The following is a 19,068-nucleotide window of genomic DNA, read 5'->3' as shown; positions in this document are numbered from 1 at the left end:
TAAGTTTTCGGAGCTCCTCCTGCACGGAAAACTTTTTTTTTTTTTAAATAAATAGCACTTACTGAGATTCAGCTGCAGCTTTCCTGCTCTGGTCTCCGGTCCCCGTCCTCCGCGTACAGCACTAATGAAGGGAAAGCCATCCAGCGGTAGCTTTTGTTTACTACAGCTGGCTGGCTTTTCCTTCATTAGTGCCGCAAAAGCAAAAGCCAGCACAGGAGGGCATCCATTTCACAAAATGGATGCGCCCATGTGCTTGCTTTTGCGAATTTTGAGCTTGAATAGCTCAAAATTTTACATAGGAAGTTTTAAACAAGAGAATGCTAGTATTTTCTTTATGTTGCCCATCTATTTTTTAAATAACATTTTTTACTAGACCATGCCTTTAATCCTAACGTTCGCTAGTAAAACATTCAAGAGAAGTTCATAGAAGTAGAAAGAGGACTATGCTTACCATAGGGGAAACATAGGAAAGTGTTCCTGTTAGTTCTACAGTTTTTTGAGTAAGGTGCAGGAACCATTTGAAAAAGAACACTAGTCAAGTAGCAAATGCAAGTTGTTTTAAAATACATTCTTTCCAGCCAACAAGTGCAAGTAGTTAAAGAGATATTATTTCCAACCAACAAGTGCAAGTTATCTAAAGACATAAAATTCTACTACCATTAGCCATTAAATAGAAAACGCATTGTTTAAAACAACCATAGCTTGCGTCTGGAAGAGACTAGTAATAGAACTCATCCTTGAACAATGTATGCTGGGAATACAAGTCAGTCATTTGAAAATATTCAATGTGACTATACCACGCCTCTAAGCAAATAGCAGAGGTTGAGCAGGTAACAGATTTTGTACTTACAGTTGTTACCCAAATGCACAGGTCTTACACGATGTATATATAACCAGGTGTATTTGTTTTACCACAGATACCAGAGAGGGGCCAGAATATTGAGAGTCTGCTTTATCTCATTTAATATTTTATCCAGTACCCCTTTCCCTTCCTTGGGGTTCTCGATTCAGCTGTTAACATAGGGTTGAGCAGGGAACTCCTGGTGAGGGTCTGTGGGATCAGCATCAGCTCCTGCAGATTTCAGCAAGCCAGTCCTGACACCCCCTTGTGGGCTACAAGATCCTCACTGAACCCAGAACCAACCGCCCTGGAGGTGGAGTAGCCCTATCTTTCCGGAGTGGGTCCCATTCTCCATCATCCCTACGCAGGCCTACTCCTCCTTTGAATGCCAGGTCTGCAGGCTCTCTATCTCTCCAGGCCTCTCTCTACCTGTGGCCACCATATACAAGACATGGTCACCCTCTTCCTCTCTGAATGGACTGATCTCTCCTCTTCTCTTCTCTCCTCGCCTCTACTTCTCAACTTCCACCTGAATGCAATCCCTCTGGGCTTTTCCGCAACCTCTGCAACACTATTTCCATTCTGCATCTGGCCCGACACACACTGCCGGACATACTTTGGATGCTCTCGTCACCTCAGACATTCACCCCCTCTAACCCTCTCACCAATTCTCTCTCTTGGACTGACCTCGTTCTACTCTCCCCTTAGCTGAAACTCCATCCCTCAGACAATGCGCCTCCCCCCAGTACTGCCACCTACCTTCTCAGTCATTCAGCCCATGAAGTGTTTGTCAGTGGATGCGCTTGCCTCCATTTTCTCTGCTCCTCCTACTCCTGCGGCTGACTCGCACCCTGACAAAGCACTTTCTGATCTGCATCTTTCCATTTCCAACGCCCTGGACATCCTTGCCCCTGCCATGAGAATCCGGCTGAAGCCTACCTCCAAGTGCAACTCTTGGTATGATTCCGAACTCGCCATCCTGAAACGCAAGTGCAGGGTGGTGGAGCGGAAGTGGAGGGCTTCTGGCTCATCCTCTGACAAACTTGCCTGCCGCCTGCTCCAAAGGAAATACAGGCTATGTCCTGTCCAAGAAGAGAGCACACATTCAAGCCTGCCTCTAACACGACCAAACTCTTAAAATCTGCAAGGAACTGGCCAATCCTGTTGCAGTCTCTACCGCTTCTGTTCCCTCCCAGACCCTCTGTACGGCTCTGGCCTCTCACCTCTCTGCTAAAACTCAGGCCATCCTGTCCTCCATCTCCTCTTCCGGATCCCCTTTGGCCATCTCTCCCTCTCCTCCTCCTTCTCTTTCTCTCTTACAATACCTGACAAGGTTCCTAGAAAGTCCGATGTACGAAAGTGTCATCCATACAGGTGGCTCTCCTGCTCCTCCAGGACCATATTGACACCCTCACTCCAGCCTTGGCCGATTTCTGTAATCACTTTCGCCACTGGAAATTTACCCTCTCCCCTTAAGCACTCACTTGTGCACCCCCTCCTCGAGAAGCTACCTGCGCGGAAAACCTATCTCCAAATCTCCATCACCCCTTTGCTGGGCAAACTCATGGAAAAGCTGGCCATCTCCCAGCTTACTCTCCACACTGATACTGTTGGTTGTCTCCATGACCATCAGTCTGGCTTGGAAACTGCTCTCCTGAACACCTGAGAGGATCTGCTCTCTAACCTGGATTCCAGCATTCCTTCTGGCCTCATCCTCCTTTATCTTTCCTCTGCTTTCGACACCGTCAACCACACCACCCTGAACAATAAACTCTGTGAGAACCTGTGCATCACGGATCAGGCCCTGGAGTGAGTGACCTCCTTCCTCTTGGACTGCCACTGCCAGTTCCAACTTGGTCCCTTTCTCTCAGTCACATCTCTCTCTACCTGTGGCATTCCCCAGGGCTCTATGCTGTCACCCTGGTTTTTCAACCTCTACTTTGCCCCATTGGCCCACCTGATCTCTACCTTCTCCTCCAACTTTCAGTGTTATGCGGATAACACTCAGATTTCCTTCAGAGCCTCCTCTCCTCTCATTCCTGACAGTCTAGCTGCGATTTAGGATTGGTGCACCTTCAACGAGCTCTGCATTAATGCTAGTAAGACGGTGATCCTTCTCATTGGGTCCCCTGCTTTCCCTCTCACTCTGGCTGCCCGCCTTGGGCCCTCTTCCTTCGCCTTCCTGAGAAGCAAAACACCTTAGCATCATCTTTCAACTCCACTCTCTCCTTCCCTTCTCACAACAGACCTTGCCAAGAAGGCCGAGTACCAGCTGCACCTCCTTAAAGGGACTCTTCTCTTTCTCGCTTTCCCTCGGAACTTCACTGTCTCCAGAGCCCTGGCTGTCTCTAGGCTGGACTACTGCAGAAGACGCTTTCTCGATCTACCTTCCTCCACTCTGCGCCCCCTGCAACTAATCTAGAACAGAACTGCAAGACTTATCCGTGGCCTCAAGACCAGGGACCATATCTCTCCAGCACTGAAATGTCTCCAATGGCTCCAGGTGGCTGCAAGGATCAAGTTCAAGACCAGCTCACCAAGCCACTGTTTGACGATCTGGACCTTCTGGGTGTCACCTACACTAATTATGCAGATGACACTCAGATTCTCCTCCCTCTTTCTGGGGATCATGGCAAGGACTTGGCGCTGGTGAACAGAATCTATCTCATCATTCAGGCATGGATGGCTACACATGGCCTATGCCTGAATGATGACAAGACAGAGTTGATAATCCTTGGCTCCCCTTCCAATATTGCCAAACTAGGCCATGAATATGCAGCCTTTTGTATTGACGATAACAACACTACTGTCTCCAAAGAGGTAAAAACACTTGGTTTCTACCTGGATGCAACGATGTCCTTCAACAAACAAATATATTCTTTGGCCTCTACCACAGCTTATACTTGTAAGTTGATCAGAGCAGGTAGGCCCTTCCTTTCTAATGACAGCTGCCTTATACTGGCCAGAGCTCTAATACTATCAAGACGAGACTACTGTAACGCCCTATATAGTAGTGCCAATAAATCTATTATCCCAAAACTTCAAATACTACAGAATAATGCCATTAGAGCTGCTCTAGGCATCAATAAAAGAGTGCATATCTCTGCAACTCGACATCATAAATGGTTATCCACCCATAACAAAATACAGCTAGAAATCGCCTCCCTGACACACAAAGCACTACACAATGTTGCACCAACTTATTTAACTGACAGAATATCCAGAAGACCTTCTAGCAGACCTTCTAGAGCGGTCAACACCAATTGCCTGGTAGTACCCAGATTCAAATTCTCTAAGATTGGCGGCAATAGCTTCCCTGTAAAGGCCGCTAAACTTTGGAACTCATTGCCTCATCAGTTAAGAGCTGACCTGCCCTACTCCTGCTTTAGAAAGAACCTCATCTTGCACCTCAATCTGATGGAGAATCAGTCTCTTCAGACTCCGAGGCAAGCCAGTACGACCCGTTGATCGATTGTAAATTTGTATATACCTGTATACCAAGATGTAAATAAATCTGCTTTTCTAAATAATTAGACGTATAGTCTGTATTTGTATTAACTGTTTTTGTAATGTACATCTTGTAACCTTGTAAGCTTCGCATATCCTTGCTGTGCCCTGCTACTCCCGGGTCTGGTGCGCCTTATAAATGCAATAAACAAACAAGCTGCATTGTCCACAAGGCTTTCTGGGGATGGAGCCGGCACTACACCCAAAGCTCTCTTCCAAAATACTGTCCTTCGCGAGCCATTCGCTCAGCTACCTCCAACTCTCCAAGGGTTAGACGCTTCTCCAGGCAAAGGGTGGAGGGTAAATCTCTTTCCTCTGAAGGTGCCTCCCTGCCCCTCTCAAACTTGAGCCGGACCAACTGAAGTTCCGGAAGCAGCTCATAACTTTCAATTTCTCTGCTTTCTCTCTCCCTCCCCTGCTGACCTATCTCTCTGCTGTACCGCCTGTATCTCTGAGTCTCACTCGGAACCAGCCTCTTCCTTGATCGGTCACCCTTGCACGGCCTCTGGGCCTACAACGCACTTAGGGGCTGTAACTGTACCCTATAGTCACTTGCTCTCCTTGCACTACTACCGAGAGCTGCGCTGCCCTGGCTGCACTTATTCAAAGCATTGCTGCCCTGTTTTCCCTTCCCCTCTCTCTTCCACTCCCCCCTCCCTTTCCCGTTGCACTTCTCGTTCTCGCACGATCGGAATGACAAGGCCTAGTAAGATTTTTTTGTCTTGTTCTCCCTCTGTCTTCCCTCCCATGTCTTGTCGCAGCTAGAAACACTTGTGTACATGCAAGTTATAAATGACATTATACGGACACTATGGAAGTCAGCAAAAATACTGGGGTTTCACAAAGCAGCAAAGTGAAAATTCTTCCCAACAACTTGCCTGTACAATTCCGTTCATCACTGCCATCGGAGCAGTCCAGGAATCCATCACAGCGGTCCGAAGTCGAGATACAGATTTCCCCATCTTCGCACAAGGTCCCATTGACACAGGTTAATGGGATCTGTGTAGCTGTTAATAACAAGAGGTGATGTAAACAAACATTATTACGTGGTTAACATGACATTGCAATCCCAGTTTCTAACCTTAATGTAAGTTTACAGTGAGTGGACAGATCAAAATAAATTGAATCAAAGTTAAGAAAATAAAAATTACAATAAACCTTGTCCCACATTTAAAGCATCATGTGTGCCAAGCAGTTTCTGTACACTAACAGTAGCAATGACGACTATACATCCAAGTCAAAGCATACATTGCCTGTGGCCAAGTCAAAAAACAAAGTGGAAGCAAAAAGAAAACATGCCAAGAAAAACAATGTGAGACAGTTAATTTTTTATTTAAGCTACTGTCCAGTCATTTCCCATGCTATATCCTCTATAGGAACCAGGAATGAGACGCAGACAAAGAGGACTTCTTGTGATTGGTATAAACATTTATTAAATAATAAAGGGGTTGGAAAATGCCTCACTGTCCCTAACCTAGGAGATATTTCCCTACCTGAACCAAAACTAAGGGTCTGTCCTGTATCAAGATGTCCAAAATCCTATCGTCCGATCTCCATCACTCATTTCCTGGCAAACTCCTGGAAAAGCTGGCCATCTGTCAGCTAACCCTCCACACTTAAATCTGTTGATTGTCTCCATGACTAACAGTCTGGCTTCAGAGCAGCCAAAGGCATGGAAACTGCTCTTCTGAACACCCGTGAAAATCTGCTCTTTAACCTTGACTCCAGCTCTCCTGCAGTCCTCATCCTCCTTGACCTTTCCTCTGCCTTTGATATGGTAATTCAAGCCATCCTGATTAACCGACCGAGAACCTGGGCAACACGGATCAGGATCTGGCATGGCTGAGCTCATTCCTCTTGGACCGACCCTCCCAGGTCCAACTTGGGTCCTTTATCTCCACCAGATCTCTCTCCACTTGTGGTGTCCCCCAGGGCCCTATCCTCTCACCCTGGCTCTTCAATGTCTACTTGGCCCTTTTGGCTCACCTGATTTCCACCTTCTCTCCTCTCCTTCCTCGCTCATTCCAGACTGTCTAGCCTCAATTCAGGAATGGTGTGCATCCAATGATCTCAGCCTCAACACTAGTAAGACTGAGATTCTTCTCATTGGAACCCCTGCTGCCGCTTTGCCTCTGGCACTCTGGGCACGCTCCTTGGACTCCACTCTCTCCTTCTCTCCTCATATCACAGATCTTGCCAAGAAGGCCCACTTCCAGTTGCACCTGCTCAGAGGTATTCTACCTATTCCCACCTTCCCCCAGAAGCTCCATCGCCAGAGCTCTTTTCTCTCCAGGCTGGACTGCCCAACTCTACTCTTTGTCCCCTTCAACTAATCCAGAACAGGACTGCAAGACTTATCCTTGGCCTCGAGCCCAGGGACCACATTTCTCCAGCTCGGAAAACTCGGCACTGGCTCCAGGTGGCTGCAAGGATCAAGTTCAAGAACCTATGCATCATTCACAAAGCTTTCTAGGGCCGGGGTCTGCACTATATCCAACTCTCTCTGCCTAAATACCTTCCTTCTAGAGCCCTTCACTCAGCTAACTCGAACTCTGAAGGTCAGATGCTTCTCCAAGCTGGGAGTGAGGGGTAGATCTCTTTCCTCTGCAAGTGCCTCCTTCTGGAACGGCCTCCCTGCCCCTCTCAAACTTAAGCCGGACCACCTGAAGTTCCGGAAGCTGCTCAAGACCTTCCTTTTCTCCTCTGCTGTTTTTCTCTCTCTCTCTCTCTCTCTCTCTCTCTCTCTCTCTCTCTCTTCCTTGCTAACTTTCCTGTCTGCCTGCCCCAACTGGTTGCCAGGTGCCCTCAGAGTTCTCACAAGGTACAAGGCCCCTCCATGACCAGTCTTTCCTGCACTGCCTCCGGGCATACCACGCACTTAGGGGCTATAACTAACTCCTACTGCCTTCCATGCACTTACTCAGAGCTGCGCTGCCCTGACTGCACTTTTTCCCTAACCTCTCCCCTGCACTTGCGCCCCTCCCTTGCACTTTTGCTGTCGCACTTGCACAATCTCAATCACATAAGGCCTAGTAGGATAGTTTGTCCTGTCCTCCCTCTATCTTCCCCTTCCTTGTCTTGTGGCACCTAGAAACAGGCACGTTTTTAAATACAAAATCATATATCAATCGTATCTATGCCAGCCCTCACATTCTAAAAGTAACTAAGTTGCTAAGTGTAGTGTCTTTGGCTCTGAAGGTTCACAAATGTTCAAGTTCAACAAAAAGGTAAAATTCCAACAAACGTTCCAAACGGCTATTGTTAACTGTTCCAGGGAATTACTCCCTTCACCAGGTTTCTCTCCACCACAACACAAAATCAAACATATCCAAGTTCTTGGTAGCACAAGAGGATAAACCCCTCATCTTGGTATTGCAATCCACTACCGGGAAAGGGCTCCCTTCCCCCAGGTCATTTCCACACTCAATGCAATTCAAAATCCTGAGGGCATGATTCTTCCTTGGTTTTCTTCTTCATAACCGCACAACTTTAAAAAACACCTGGTATACTCTCCTGCCAGGACTTTGTATTTCACTGTTCATCAATGTTCAGGACAAGGGGGCATGTGTCTTCCCCCATTTCCTCTCTTTCTCAGACTTCATAATGTTACTTGCTTTCAACTCTCCTCAAGTACTGTGAAGATTATTATTGTATTTATTGAGTGCGGACCTAGCTTCGAGAAGCAACAGAGCACTTTACAGAGGTATACAACAGTACAGATGCAGAACGGTGCACTAATTCACAACTACTTTCACTAGGCACTCCTTGCTCCCCACTCTGGTCAATTAGTTCACCCATTTCAGTCTCTGTATTTCAGTCCCGGCTTCCCATCCCGCCACCATGGGCTCACCAGTAGTTTATCGTTTCGTTGCCACTCCCGTTTGGGTTCTCCTTGCCGTTTCCTCCGGCACACAGGAGGCTCTCCCACTCCCCACCTCGAGGACAGCACTTAGCGTTCTCGCTCTCCACGCTGAAATGAAGTCCGACTCTGCCTTCCATTCCTGGAGCGTGTCTTTTCTCTGACAGCTCTGATGACTACTGACAAGGCTCTCCCGAGCGGCCAGTACCAAGCCTCCTTGTCGGCTTCTTCTCCTTGCTGGCAGTCTTCTCTAGTCATGGACTAGAGTCCATTCTGCTTCCTAGCTCACCCGGCTGGGTTGGAGTGTCCTGGTCTGCTTCCTCTCTCGCCACCACCACTTCAGAGGTCTCGGGATACCGGCTCAGGTTTAGATGCAGTCCTCTCCTGGTTCGCTACTGCCGCACTGCTCGTCCCACCTGCCTCTGGCTTTTAGAGTCAGTACCCGTAGAAGATCTCCTTTTGCTTTCAGCTGTTCCATTTTTAAACTCCCACTTCAAGAAAGGGAGATGCTCGCAAGGGTCGCATCCCCACATGTGACCACCCCCAGGGTCAGGATCAGGTTGCGGCTGCTGTCCCCTGGCCACATGAGGAGAGGCTACCTCTGGGAAAGGAGTGATGACATCAGATTCATCACAATGCCTTCAATAGTACAATAACTGAAACCTTAACCCGTGTGGTTAATTGAGAGGATAGTTCTAGTTGAAAATGTGTCAGCCCATAGCAAGGATACTAAAATGGGAATACATGGTTCAGGACGAGTATATGGAAAATTCTTCCTTCACAAACAAATGCTCCACTTAAAGCTCAGGTTTATTTTCACAGCGAGAGGCTTCAAAGTGCTTGCTGTTGCGATCTGTGTGTAATCTGCAGGACGCAGGTTCGAATCAAGACAAATTGAATATGATTTTCTATTGTGTAATAATTGTATATAAAACTGTCCTATGTTAAGCGCTTTGGATAAAAACTCTTTTTAAATGTCACATTATTATGGGGCAAGAGTCTCTTCTTTCAAGAATGCATATCCTATTAATGTCACAATGATGCAGATACAGATCTCACTAAGTCAAATAGGGACATCTTCGAAGCCGACAAGTTGTTAATGTGGTGCATTTCATAGCAGGTTAAGAATAATTTTTAGTCCTTTTTTCTGTTTTGGACTCAGTTAATGAATAGTTTCTTAAATGAAGTGCATCGTTCAGATCCTTACAAACCTGGCCTTGTGACTGCTAAAGAAGCCTCTCTTTAGATTAAGAGGTTCTGGTAGAGGTCTGGTGATTGTTACTGACTTTTTTTGGGCAAAATGCTGGAGCAACAGGTTGCATTGCGCAGATGGCCTCCTTGATTACATGTCATTCTTACTGGGTGCACATTAAGTGCTAAAAGCTGCAGCACATAAATACTCTTATGAAAGACGTTGCTTTCCCTTAATAGATGCCTATGTAACCCAACCAACATTTTGCTGTTCTGAACTGGATATGACTTTTGAAGGTAAGTAAAGCCTTTTTGCTTTACTTTCCTTGCTTAGCTCATCTGCTTTCGGGGCCCTGATCAGTCATTATGGCCATCAGTGCAGGGGGGCCCTGTCACCAATTACAAAATTCCTTGTTTCACACTATACACATCACTTTACAGTCAAGTGTGGTAGGGGTACTTTGCATCACTTTCTCTTTGGTTTTATGTAAAAGTTGCAGGAGTCGAGGATGGGCAGGTGGAAACAGATATTTTTCAACAGTGCTTTTACTTTTCTCGCATGGACTTTTGAATTTTACTGCATAATGCCTTTTATAGTAGCTGGCAAGATGGCTCAGCGGGTTAAGCATTTGTTGCTGTGATCTGTGTTTGATCTGCAGGTCGCAGGCTCAAAAGCCGGCACGGTCGACGCAGCGGTTCATCCTTCCGAAGTTCATAAATTGAGTACCAATTTCAATTTGGTAATAATAATTATGTATGGTAAAGCGCTTTGGCTCAAATTGCCATATACATTTCAAATTATTATTATCATTAAAGATTGCCACAAGATTTCGACTTGTCCTTTGGCCATCTTTTCTATTGGCCGCCTTCCTGCCCTCACAGGACCGAATATACCATATTAGACAAGCCTTTTCCAGGGCAAAGCAGTGGAATGTGTTTTCAGCCAGATGTGGGGGTTGGGACCATCTGGTTCCAGCCACATCCTGACCAAAAGTGTGTGCAATGTAAGGCAGATGAGTTGGGCGGAAGCGGTCCATGTTTGGAGTCCCTGCCAGTTTTAATGGTGCAGATTCTTGCAATTGGTGGGCTTGGTGATGACTCCAGCTCAAATTTAGCATACGAAGGGACTCACTTCTGCAGCGATTCTGCAGATCATAATTGGAGCCAAGACACCTTCGAAGGGGAGTGGCCTGCAGAAGACCCGTGGATCTTCGCTGCAGCCTACCAGCATTGCCTCCAGAACAATCCAGGAGAAGCCTTGCTCCTTAGTATGATTTCCTGAAGGCCTTCATCTGTGTTTGAACACCTACACTGGTGGAAACCAGCAGTTTTGGCCCTTGATTGAGAAGCCAGCCCTTAGAAGCCTCCAGAATTATCCCAGGACCACCCTTTGGACTGACCTGCTCCACCCTGGGTTACCACGCTGCACCATTTGGTGTCCTGAGTTCAGACTTCAGACTTTTTATCCTCAACTGGTGGGACCAGTGGACTTCCCTTGCAGTTGCAGCTCACCAGCTCGTAGAGGGGCCTTGTAGGACCTGCTTCTTTATCTTTAGCACAAGGTTAGACTTCTGCTGCCTAAACGCAGTGTTAAATGGGGACTCCTAACTGCATCATGTATTGGGTGTATGGAAGGAAAGGTCTTCAAGACCCCTCTCCCCTCCATTCTCACCGACATGCAGTCTATGACTCGCCCACAGCCATTCATGCGCCTGTGGCCAGGGTTGCGGGAGGGCTGTGGGTCGACATGTGGCTGCAATGCTCACCCAGTAGTATGAAATGAGACTCCATTTTGTGACACACTCAGACTCCATTTTGAACATAACATAGGCCTCACTAGCACAAGCTGTCTGCAGGGCTGCAGCTCTCCCCTCCTGATCGCGCATACCATGCGAGTCACTTCCCTCACCCTCCTCCCCTCGGTAGCCCTGTTCTCACAAGAGACTAGACGGGAACAAGTTACATGACAAACACTATCTTTCACCTTTCGCAGTCCATCATTGACCTGCAGATGACCGGGCTGAAGCTGGGGTTTGGGAAAAACAAGCTATCTCCATAAAACTTGTTTTATCACCTCGCAGACCCCACATTTATGACACATGTTGTAGATAACCCCCAACCCTGTTCCCCGTTTGAAGTGCCAGACATGTATGGCAAGCCCGTGTGCCACCCTGTTTTACCCATACAGCTAATCCCTTTGAAGAGACTATAAATTCACTTCTATTGTTTTATGCCACAAGATTAATTGTATATATTGAAATAAGGGGACCCTCACCCATCCCAGATTGCACGCAGAGCCATGAATCTAATGTTTAAGCCTTTCACCACCAAGCAAGGATCATTGGTTGTTACAGAATACACGAAGCAATGTATGATCAATATATACTCAGTGAAGTTTATAAAAATGTACGATTTCGAATATATTCAACTAATATCACAACATGTATTGTTTATTATGTGTGTCAACTGTATAATAGTGTCCTTTGTAGAATATGTATAAACCCTGCGCATTGAATCATGCACCCCATATTGCAAGCAGAACTTCACACACCTTTTCAATGTACCAATACGCACACAATAAACTAGTTCTACCCTGTTTGTATGCTCCATGTTTGCCCTCCGCAACATAGACAATATACCGCCCACCAGGCTACAGAGCCTTCACCCCACTCATGTAACACTGCGTGCTCAGCCCCCACCTGCCCTCCCCCTCTGGCCGGGGTGAGTTGCAAAGCCCTGCTCCTACCAATGATGTAATGCTACAACTATAACCCCTTGCCCTTCCCTCGTGCCTGCATCCAGTGAGCACCCTCCTAAGCGCCCAGACTCGGATTGAAAGAAATCTGGGCAACAAGCCTCTCATCCCACCGCCTCTTGATGTACCGGCCAAGTGCACTCTGACCCGATAGTATTCCAGTTCACCCCAACCCCGACTGACCAGAGAGATCATATATTTCTCTCTTGTATTAACACACTACAAAGGTATCCCCCACTAGATCTAACAAAGAGGAGTGATGGATGTATCCCTGCCTGTGCCCCCTGATAAGCCACCTGAACCCATGAAAGCTGCTCACCTATTGTTCACCCCATGTATAGTATCTTCTTTAGAATGATGAAATACTCACACCTAGAGTGATGTGTTATTTTCCTTGTGATGTTAGATTAACGATTTGTAGAATTTACAGGGCATCATGAATTACAATTAGCAACTGAATGAGTACGTGTGGGCAATGTTAGAAGAGTCAAGATGTATCAATCAACCGCCATCTGAACAGAGCTCCACTCTGATGAGTCCAGCTGACCTGCAAGCGCGTCACCATGACCCATCACGGAGCCTCACCAATCCAGCAGCTTCACCCCCAAGGATCCATATGTTCCCTTCCCCACTGGCCAATCTCATCGATTCATGTATCCCTAAGCTCCCACGTCATAGGTGATGTGGTTTTGTAACAAAATGTGAATGTTTGCTGATGTCTGGCAGAGCGCTCCGAGTTTTTGACTTCACCTGCACTTGGTGTTGGTATCATTCCCATCTGGGGTGTGTCCATCATTGGCTCTCACTGGGGAGTTGTAAATGCCTATTTGGGGGACGCTCATTTTCAGGGGATCGTCTGAGGTAGTCAGCATCATGGTGGCCATCTTCTTGCTGTCCCAGGGTCATTCATCTGTCCAGTCACGGAAACTATCTTGCCAGAGTGTTAAACCGGGATTAGCCCAGCACCGAAAACAAAAAGATGGTGGGATCCGTAGAGTGCTCCCTAAGAACTTTGCTTTCTTTGTTCTTCACAACTTGAGACCCTTACACCTACAGGTTGGCTTTGCATGCGATTTTCATTGATACGAGTTTGTTCAAGGTCTAAGATATTTGTATACATTCTGCTCAACTTCTATTTTTAAGAGTCCCTGGGTGTGCCTGACTGAAACCACCCCCAGACACTCCTAAATCTAAGCTCCTTCCGCAAACTACTGAGATGCAGACATACATCTGTTATTACATTTTGTCTTTACAGTGCAGATGTGTTGTAACAGAAGGACCAATGTTGCTCCAATAAGATAGGGCTGGAGTAATACCCTTAAGGTTGGTGTCGCATTTCTTCAAAAGTACATGAAATGCACCCAGATTATGTGCAGCGGTTTGGAAACGTTAGCCTAAGCATTTCCTTAACAATTGTTGCTATCCGTTAAGTCAACCAATCTGCCGATCTGTCGAGAGACAGGAGCCTTGTTTGCTGTACTTAGAGATCCATGCTGCACCTCGGTCGCATGGCCTGGTGAGGCTGAAATACATCCAAGGATGATTTAGTAATTTGCTACATACTGCTACTTTTGGGGTCTGATGAGAATGATTATGATAACTGTCTATTATGCCAAATGTTCTAAAAAGAACTGGTACCCACTCCCTCCCATGTTCTCTCTAACTGCTAATCATGGTTCATGAAAATCTACTTCAGATGTGGCTCTCAAAGTATTCTGAAATTCAGAATTCTTCCCACCTTCCCATCATCCCACTTGCCTCTACACAGCGGTATGAAGGCCTGATAAACAACGTTCCTTGCGATAGTTTGATTCTTTCATATTGCATTCTAGGGAAGAATTCAAATTAGGAATGCTATACTGGCCAAGAGTGCCAGGTCAGCATCCTTTAATAAAGGAATGAATGCCAGTATAGCCCCATCAATACTTCTCAGCACCTCTCCCCATGATCATTCTGGATGCAGTGCCAGCCAGACAACAGTGTGTACACATCTGGTACTTTCTTGACCACATTCACTAAACGCCCGAGCTTAATAAAAATGGCAGTTAATGGAAGAATCCTTTGTTTGTTGAGGCTCCAAGACAAAATTAAAAGGCAAAAACTTTCAGAAATCGAATGCATTCATTTTAATTTGTCACATAATATTTCTTTAAAACTCAATTCAGACCAGTCCGAAAACCTTAACAGAAGGAATTAATTAGGCACTCACGACAGTGGATCTCATCAGTCCCGTCTTGGCAATCTCTGCGGCCATCACACTTCTTCCAGTTGGGTATGCAATCAGTTTTCTGCTGGCACTCGAACTCGTATACCTTGCAGTGACCACGAGCAGTAGTTGAAATAGATGTGTTGAGCGCTAAATAAAAAGAAAAAAGATGGAAGATTATGTAAACCTGGAAATATACATAAAATTTCTAAACATGGTTTCCAAACACACAATACCACGTATATGCAATAAATAACAGACTGTTTACTGCTTGAAGATAAACCGTTTTGCGTAGTAACATCCCAGACATCTGGACACTAATATTCAGACTATTCACAAATTGTGAGATTTTATTTGTAATTCGCATAATTGTGACATCTACACACACAACAAGTGTACCTATTTTAGAAGTGCAATGCTTGCAGAACAGATATTGGAAAAAACAGGTACTAATTATTTAAATGTGAATTGGGGAAACATGCAAAGGAGCCACAATGGAAAGCATGACATTTTCACACTTGGTAAAGTAGATGTAGGAAACCTTACTATATCATTAATTGAATACGTGTTAGGGAGGTTGATCTGGAGCCCTCTGATGAGGGCTTCAAAATAGGGAGAGCAAAAGAGGAGAGAGCGAGAGCACACGAGAGGGAGAGGTAGTCAAAACACACTGAAATGGTGTTGTGACAGTGCAGTTGGGCTTCACTCTGAGAGGGGGGGGTGTGTATCAACGTTCAATTAGTCTCACACAAGAACATGATGAAACAGCTACCTATGCCAAGGTGGTAAAACACAGAAGAGGTAGTAAAATGGCTTAGAGACAGATCCATCACAGAGATGAAAGCCAAACGAGTTTCTCATAGCCTGAACACAGAGCTGAGGAAAGCACGCCTAAAATGTATTTTGAAAATAAAACATTAAACAAAATGTAAGAGTCAAAATGAAGGGACACGTTTATGTTATTTGCATTATTACCATTACTCACTTGAAGATGTCGGACATCCCTCCTCATCTGAGCCATAAATGCAATCTCTGTATCCATCACAAACCCACATGTTCATGATGCAAGCACCATTACTGCACTGGAAGTGATTAGGGAGACATGGAGTTGGCGCTGAAGTCGGATGTGGCATCCATCCTTTAAAAAATAAAAAAAAAAGCATGATCATTTTTATTGTTGTAGATCATTATACTCCATGTAGAAAGAGAAGTGGCTTAGATGCCGACCTTGGAATCAGGAAACATCCGTTCTAATCCCACATCCACCTTATGACCACAAATGTGAGATTCTGGTTAAGCACTTAATCTCCTTGTGCCGCACATTAAGAGAATAGTAAACGTTACGCAGTGTAGTGAATACTGTATTATGGTCCTCCATCCTATTGGGGCAAGGCCGGCACATTTCTCATAGCAAAGCCTGTGTGGGGCATGTAATGTAACAATATTTATAAAGCACAAAACTAATGCCCGAAGGCATTTAGGTGCTAGAAACAGCAAGTGAGAGAGCAAGAGAGAACCACTCTAAAAGAAAGACAGAGATAAGACTAGAAAAGATGCGTCTTCAAGGCCTTCCGGAAGCCCAGATGATCGCTCACATCCCATAGACAGTCTGGGAGAGAGTTCCACATAGTAGGTGCGAGAGTGGAAGGGACCTTGAAGGAGCGTGGGACTACGTTTGGCCTGCAAATACTCAGCACCAAGGAGATCTAAGGTGTCCTTGGCACACGCTAGCTCCCACACCAGAAACGTCCAGCAGCCCTCTTTTCCCCTGCATTAGATGGGCTACTCCAATTGCATCTTTTTACAGAAAAGGAGGGTGGAGGGGAGTACAGGGTAAAAGGGACTACAGATTAGGATCACAGTCATCACTACGGTAACTCTTACTCTTAGGTTTCGTCTCCTTTCCTCCATACTTATGGGAGATTACCAAACATACATACATGCATCTGTTTGGGCGGAAGGAACCCTATCAAGCAAATAGATTCCGAAGGATCACCGGACCAAACCTAGCATCTTTTCCTGAGCTGGTGTACATGCAATAAGGTTTGCAAAAAGCAGGCTTTGATTAGCATGTGGCCACTTTAGCAATAACATCCTTGCCCGAAGGATGAAGCAGCTGTGACTATGACGCATGTGCAAGTGTAACTCCAGGAGCAGCTTTGCAGAGCAGAGACTGACTCAGAAACGCAAGCTATTATCTGTGACGAAATGACTGCTGCTTCGCAGGTGTACACGGATGAGTAGGGCATACAACTGCGAGTGAGCCCCACAATACTAATGAATCAGCAGTGATTCCAGTCAAAGTTGAAACAGGCACAGGACGACAGGTATATCTCCTTCTCTTCTGGTAAAGTGGTCAGAGGGAAGGTTGTACTCTCCAGGAGACATGCAAGTTAGCACAACGCAGTCCAAACAATAGTGATGGGGTACTAAAATAAAAGAAATAAACACATGTCTAACCAATGCTCTATAGAAATAGGAGGCATGAATTAAACTAAAAAAAAAACAAACACTAATCAAAACAACTATAAGCCACAACTAAGAAGAAACCGAGCATGCAGATTCAGATGAAAGGCGACACTGTGACTGAACTGTTTAAAGTTCAAGAAGAAGTCTTTAAAAAAGGTAGGGAGTGAAGCATTAAATGTCACTAGAGCATTTTAAGGCAGTGTGCGGGGAGGGGACAGAACCACTACAAATACCTTCAAGGCTTTCTCTTGGGACTCAGCAAAGAAACCGGCTCCTAGATGCTTTTCAGTTTTAGAGCACATCGAGGTGGCATGAAAAGCGATCGCTTAGAAGAAGTTGTGTCGGCTCGAGAAGGACCAACAGTGTGTTGGTGCAGGAGTCAATGGCTCGAATCTGGTGAAAATCAGGTAGGAGCTGGTCACATCAGTGTCTCAAAATGGTTGAGTCAATTCAACGAGGTCCAGCAATGCTGTGCAGTTCTTTAGTGGAAATCGACTTTAAAATGGCAGGAGCGCAGGCAGACAATGATAACGTCAGCGGCTTGAAGTAGATTGAAAAGAAATGCGTATCAAAGACAGATCCGGGTGCTGTCCAGGAGTTATCCCCAAGAGCTCATGTCACCGAGGCCAGGAGGGAACTTAATTGGTTGCCCATAAAACATTGTTATGCATAAACTTTTCTCCTTGACCTATAAGTGTCAGAATAATGAGGCGCCTCAATATCTGGCCTCACACCCATTCACAAGAGTCGGAATTTACAGTTCAAAGACTCGAACAAGCTTGTGCAACCAGGTTCAAGCTCACCATTATTGGTGGAACCATCTGACGTCCAAGACTCTTCAGCCTGGAATAATATTCTGCTGGGCCGCAGACTGGCAAATTCCCTCAAAGAATTTAAGAAACGTACCAAGTCCCACTTGTTCAACCTCAAACCATGTTAAACATTCTTCCACGCAGTTCCCTTTCTTCCTCCTGACAGCCCCAGATCCTTTTTCGTTGTTTGTCTTGTCTTTGTTTTCTGTGCACCCTGAGGCATACGGGCAAGTGTCCCATTATACACCTTTAAATAAATAGTTCACTCTCTCTTTCCTCCACAATATTTTATTTGACCAATATTGGGTCACTGACCTTTGTTTAGCAACGTTTGTCTCAGTTTCCACTCTTCCTTTCAAACATTGGGCTTCTGCCCCTTCCCCAATACTGTTCATATTTACATTAACTTCTCTTTTGAAGCATTGGGTCACCGATCCGTTTTCAATATTGTTTGCAAATATTCAAATTCTTGCAAACATTTCACTTTGCCCATTTGCTTTCTCTGGGCTTACCGTGGGGCTTCAGTGTCCCTCAGGTCTCTCCTTCTCCGACCGCTTTGATTTGCTGACTCAGTGTGCGTCCTGTTAGTTGGATGGCTCTCGTTTTGCTTTGTTCTGCTGCACACAGCTCCCGCTGCCTCATGCTCTCAAGCGGTAAGCTTCCTTCGTTCCGTTTTCTCCGCGCGATGTACAGGTCAGCCTTCGGACTGCTTCAAATAGTTTGTTTGCCTTCAGCGTTCTGACTGGCGTCAGAACAATTTACTATCAAACTCTGTCTCTGCCTCTCTCGCGTATGTCTGTCAGCTATAAACTTCCCAGCATGGTTGAGCAATTTCCATAACTAGACTTCAGCATTGGCTTACCGCTTCTGTTCATCTTCAATGCTCCATACCTCTTCCTCATCTCAGTACTAAAAAGGTGGTATGGGGTGGAGGGGGCAGGCAGATAAGGTGATTGACTGGGAAAATAGGGATATTCTTCATCTACATTACAAGAAGTCATACAGGTATGCTGTAAAGGCACATGGACATCATTAGAAATTAAGGCTGCAAGATTATTTCGGCCTAGTATTTTCTTGTCCCTCTGGAGTTTGTCTTCCCCTAAATGATCCTCCCACAGATAGCTACCCCTTGGTCAGAGTCAAGTAGCTTCTGCCTTTCCCTGGCCATGAAGGAGAAGCTTCCCTTCCAGAGAATCAGTGATGTTGGTAGTTTCATCACAGTAGGTACTGTTCGCCCTTTCCTGGGTTCAGTTTTGTATATCTTTTCACTTATGGATCTCACTTGCCATCACTTCATAGATTTCTCTCTCATAATATTCCTCCAATTTGACCCACTCTTTATGTCTTAACGTATGTGGTACTTTCCCCTCTTCCCAGGGTATTTTTGCCCCACTCTTAATGGTCTCTTTTTCAGCTCTTATCGTGATT

At 45.7% G+C, this 19,068-nt stretch overlaps 1 protein-coding gene across 2 annotated transcripts in view; it reads right to left on the bottom strand.

Annotated features, from left to right (window-relative positions):
• The window catches only part of SORL1 (sortilin related receptor 1), a 1,341,481-nt gene that overhangs the window by 518,004 nt on the left and 804,409 nt on the right, over window positions 1–19,068 (bottom strand). For both annotated transcript variants that reach the window (XM_069614318.1, XM_069614319.1), the window contains exons 31-33: window positions 15,345–15,497; window positions 14,363–14,509; window positions 5,227–5,355 (exon numbers count right to left, since the gene is read on the bottom strand). In XM_069614318.1, coding sequence (XP_069470419.1) covers window positions 5,227–5,355; window positions 14,363–14,509; window positions 15,345–15,497 — 429 coding nt within the window. The remainder of the gene's footprint in view (window positions 1–5,226; window positions 5,356–14,362; window positions 14,510–15,344; window positions 15,498–19,068) is intronic.

The sequence above is a fragment of the Ambystoma mexicanum genome, chromosome 9 (genome assembly GCF_040938575.1).
Source record: "Ambystoma mexicanum isolate Mex_15411 chromosome 9, UKY_AmexF1_1, whole genome shotgun sequence".
NCBI classification, from domain to species: domain Eukaryota; kingdom Metazoa; phylum Chordata; class Amphibia; order Caudata; family Ambystomatidae; genus Ambystoma; species Ambystoma mexicanum.
Note: the sequence above shows the minus strand (reverse complement) of the source record. Positions and strands in the feature narration are given on the sequence as shown.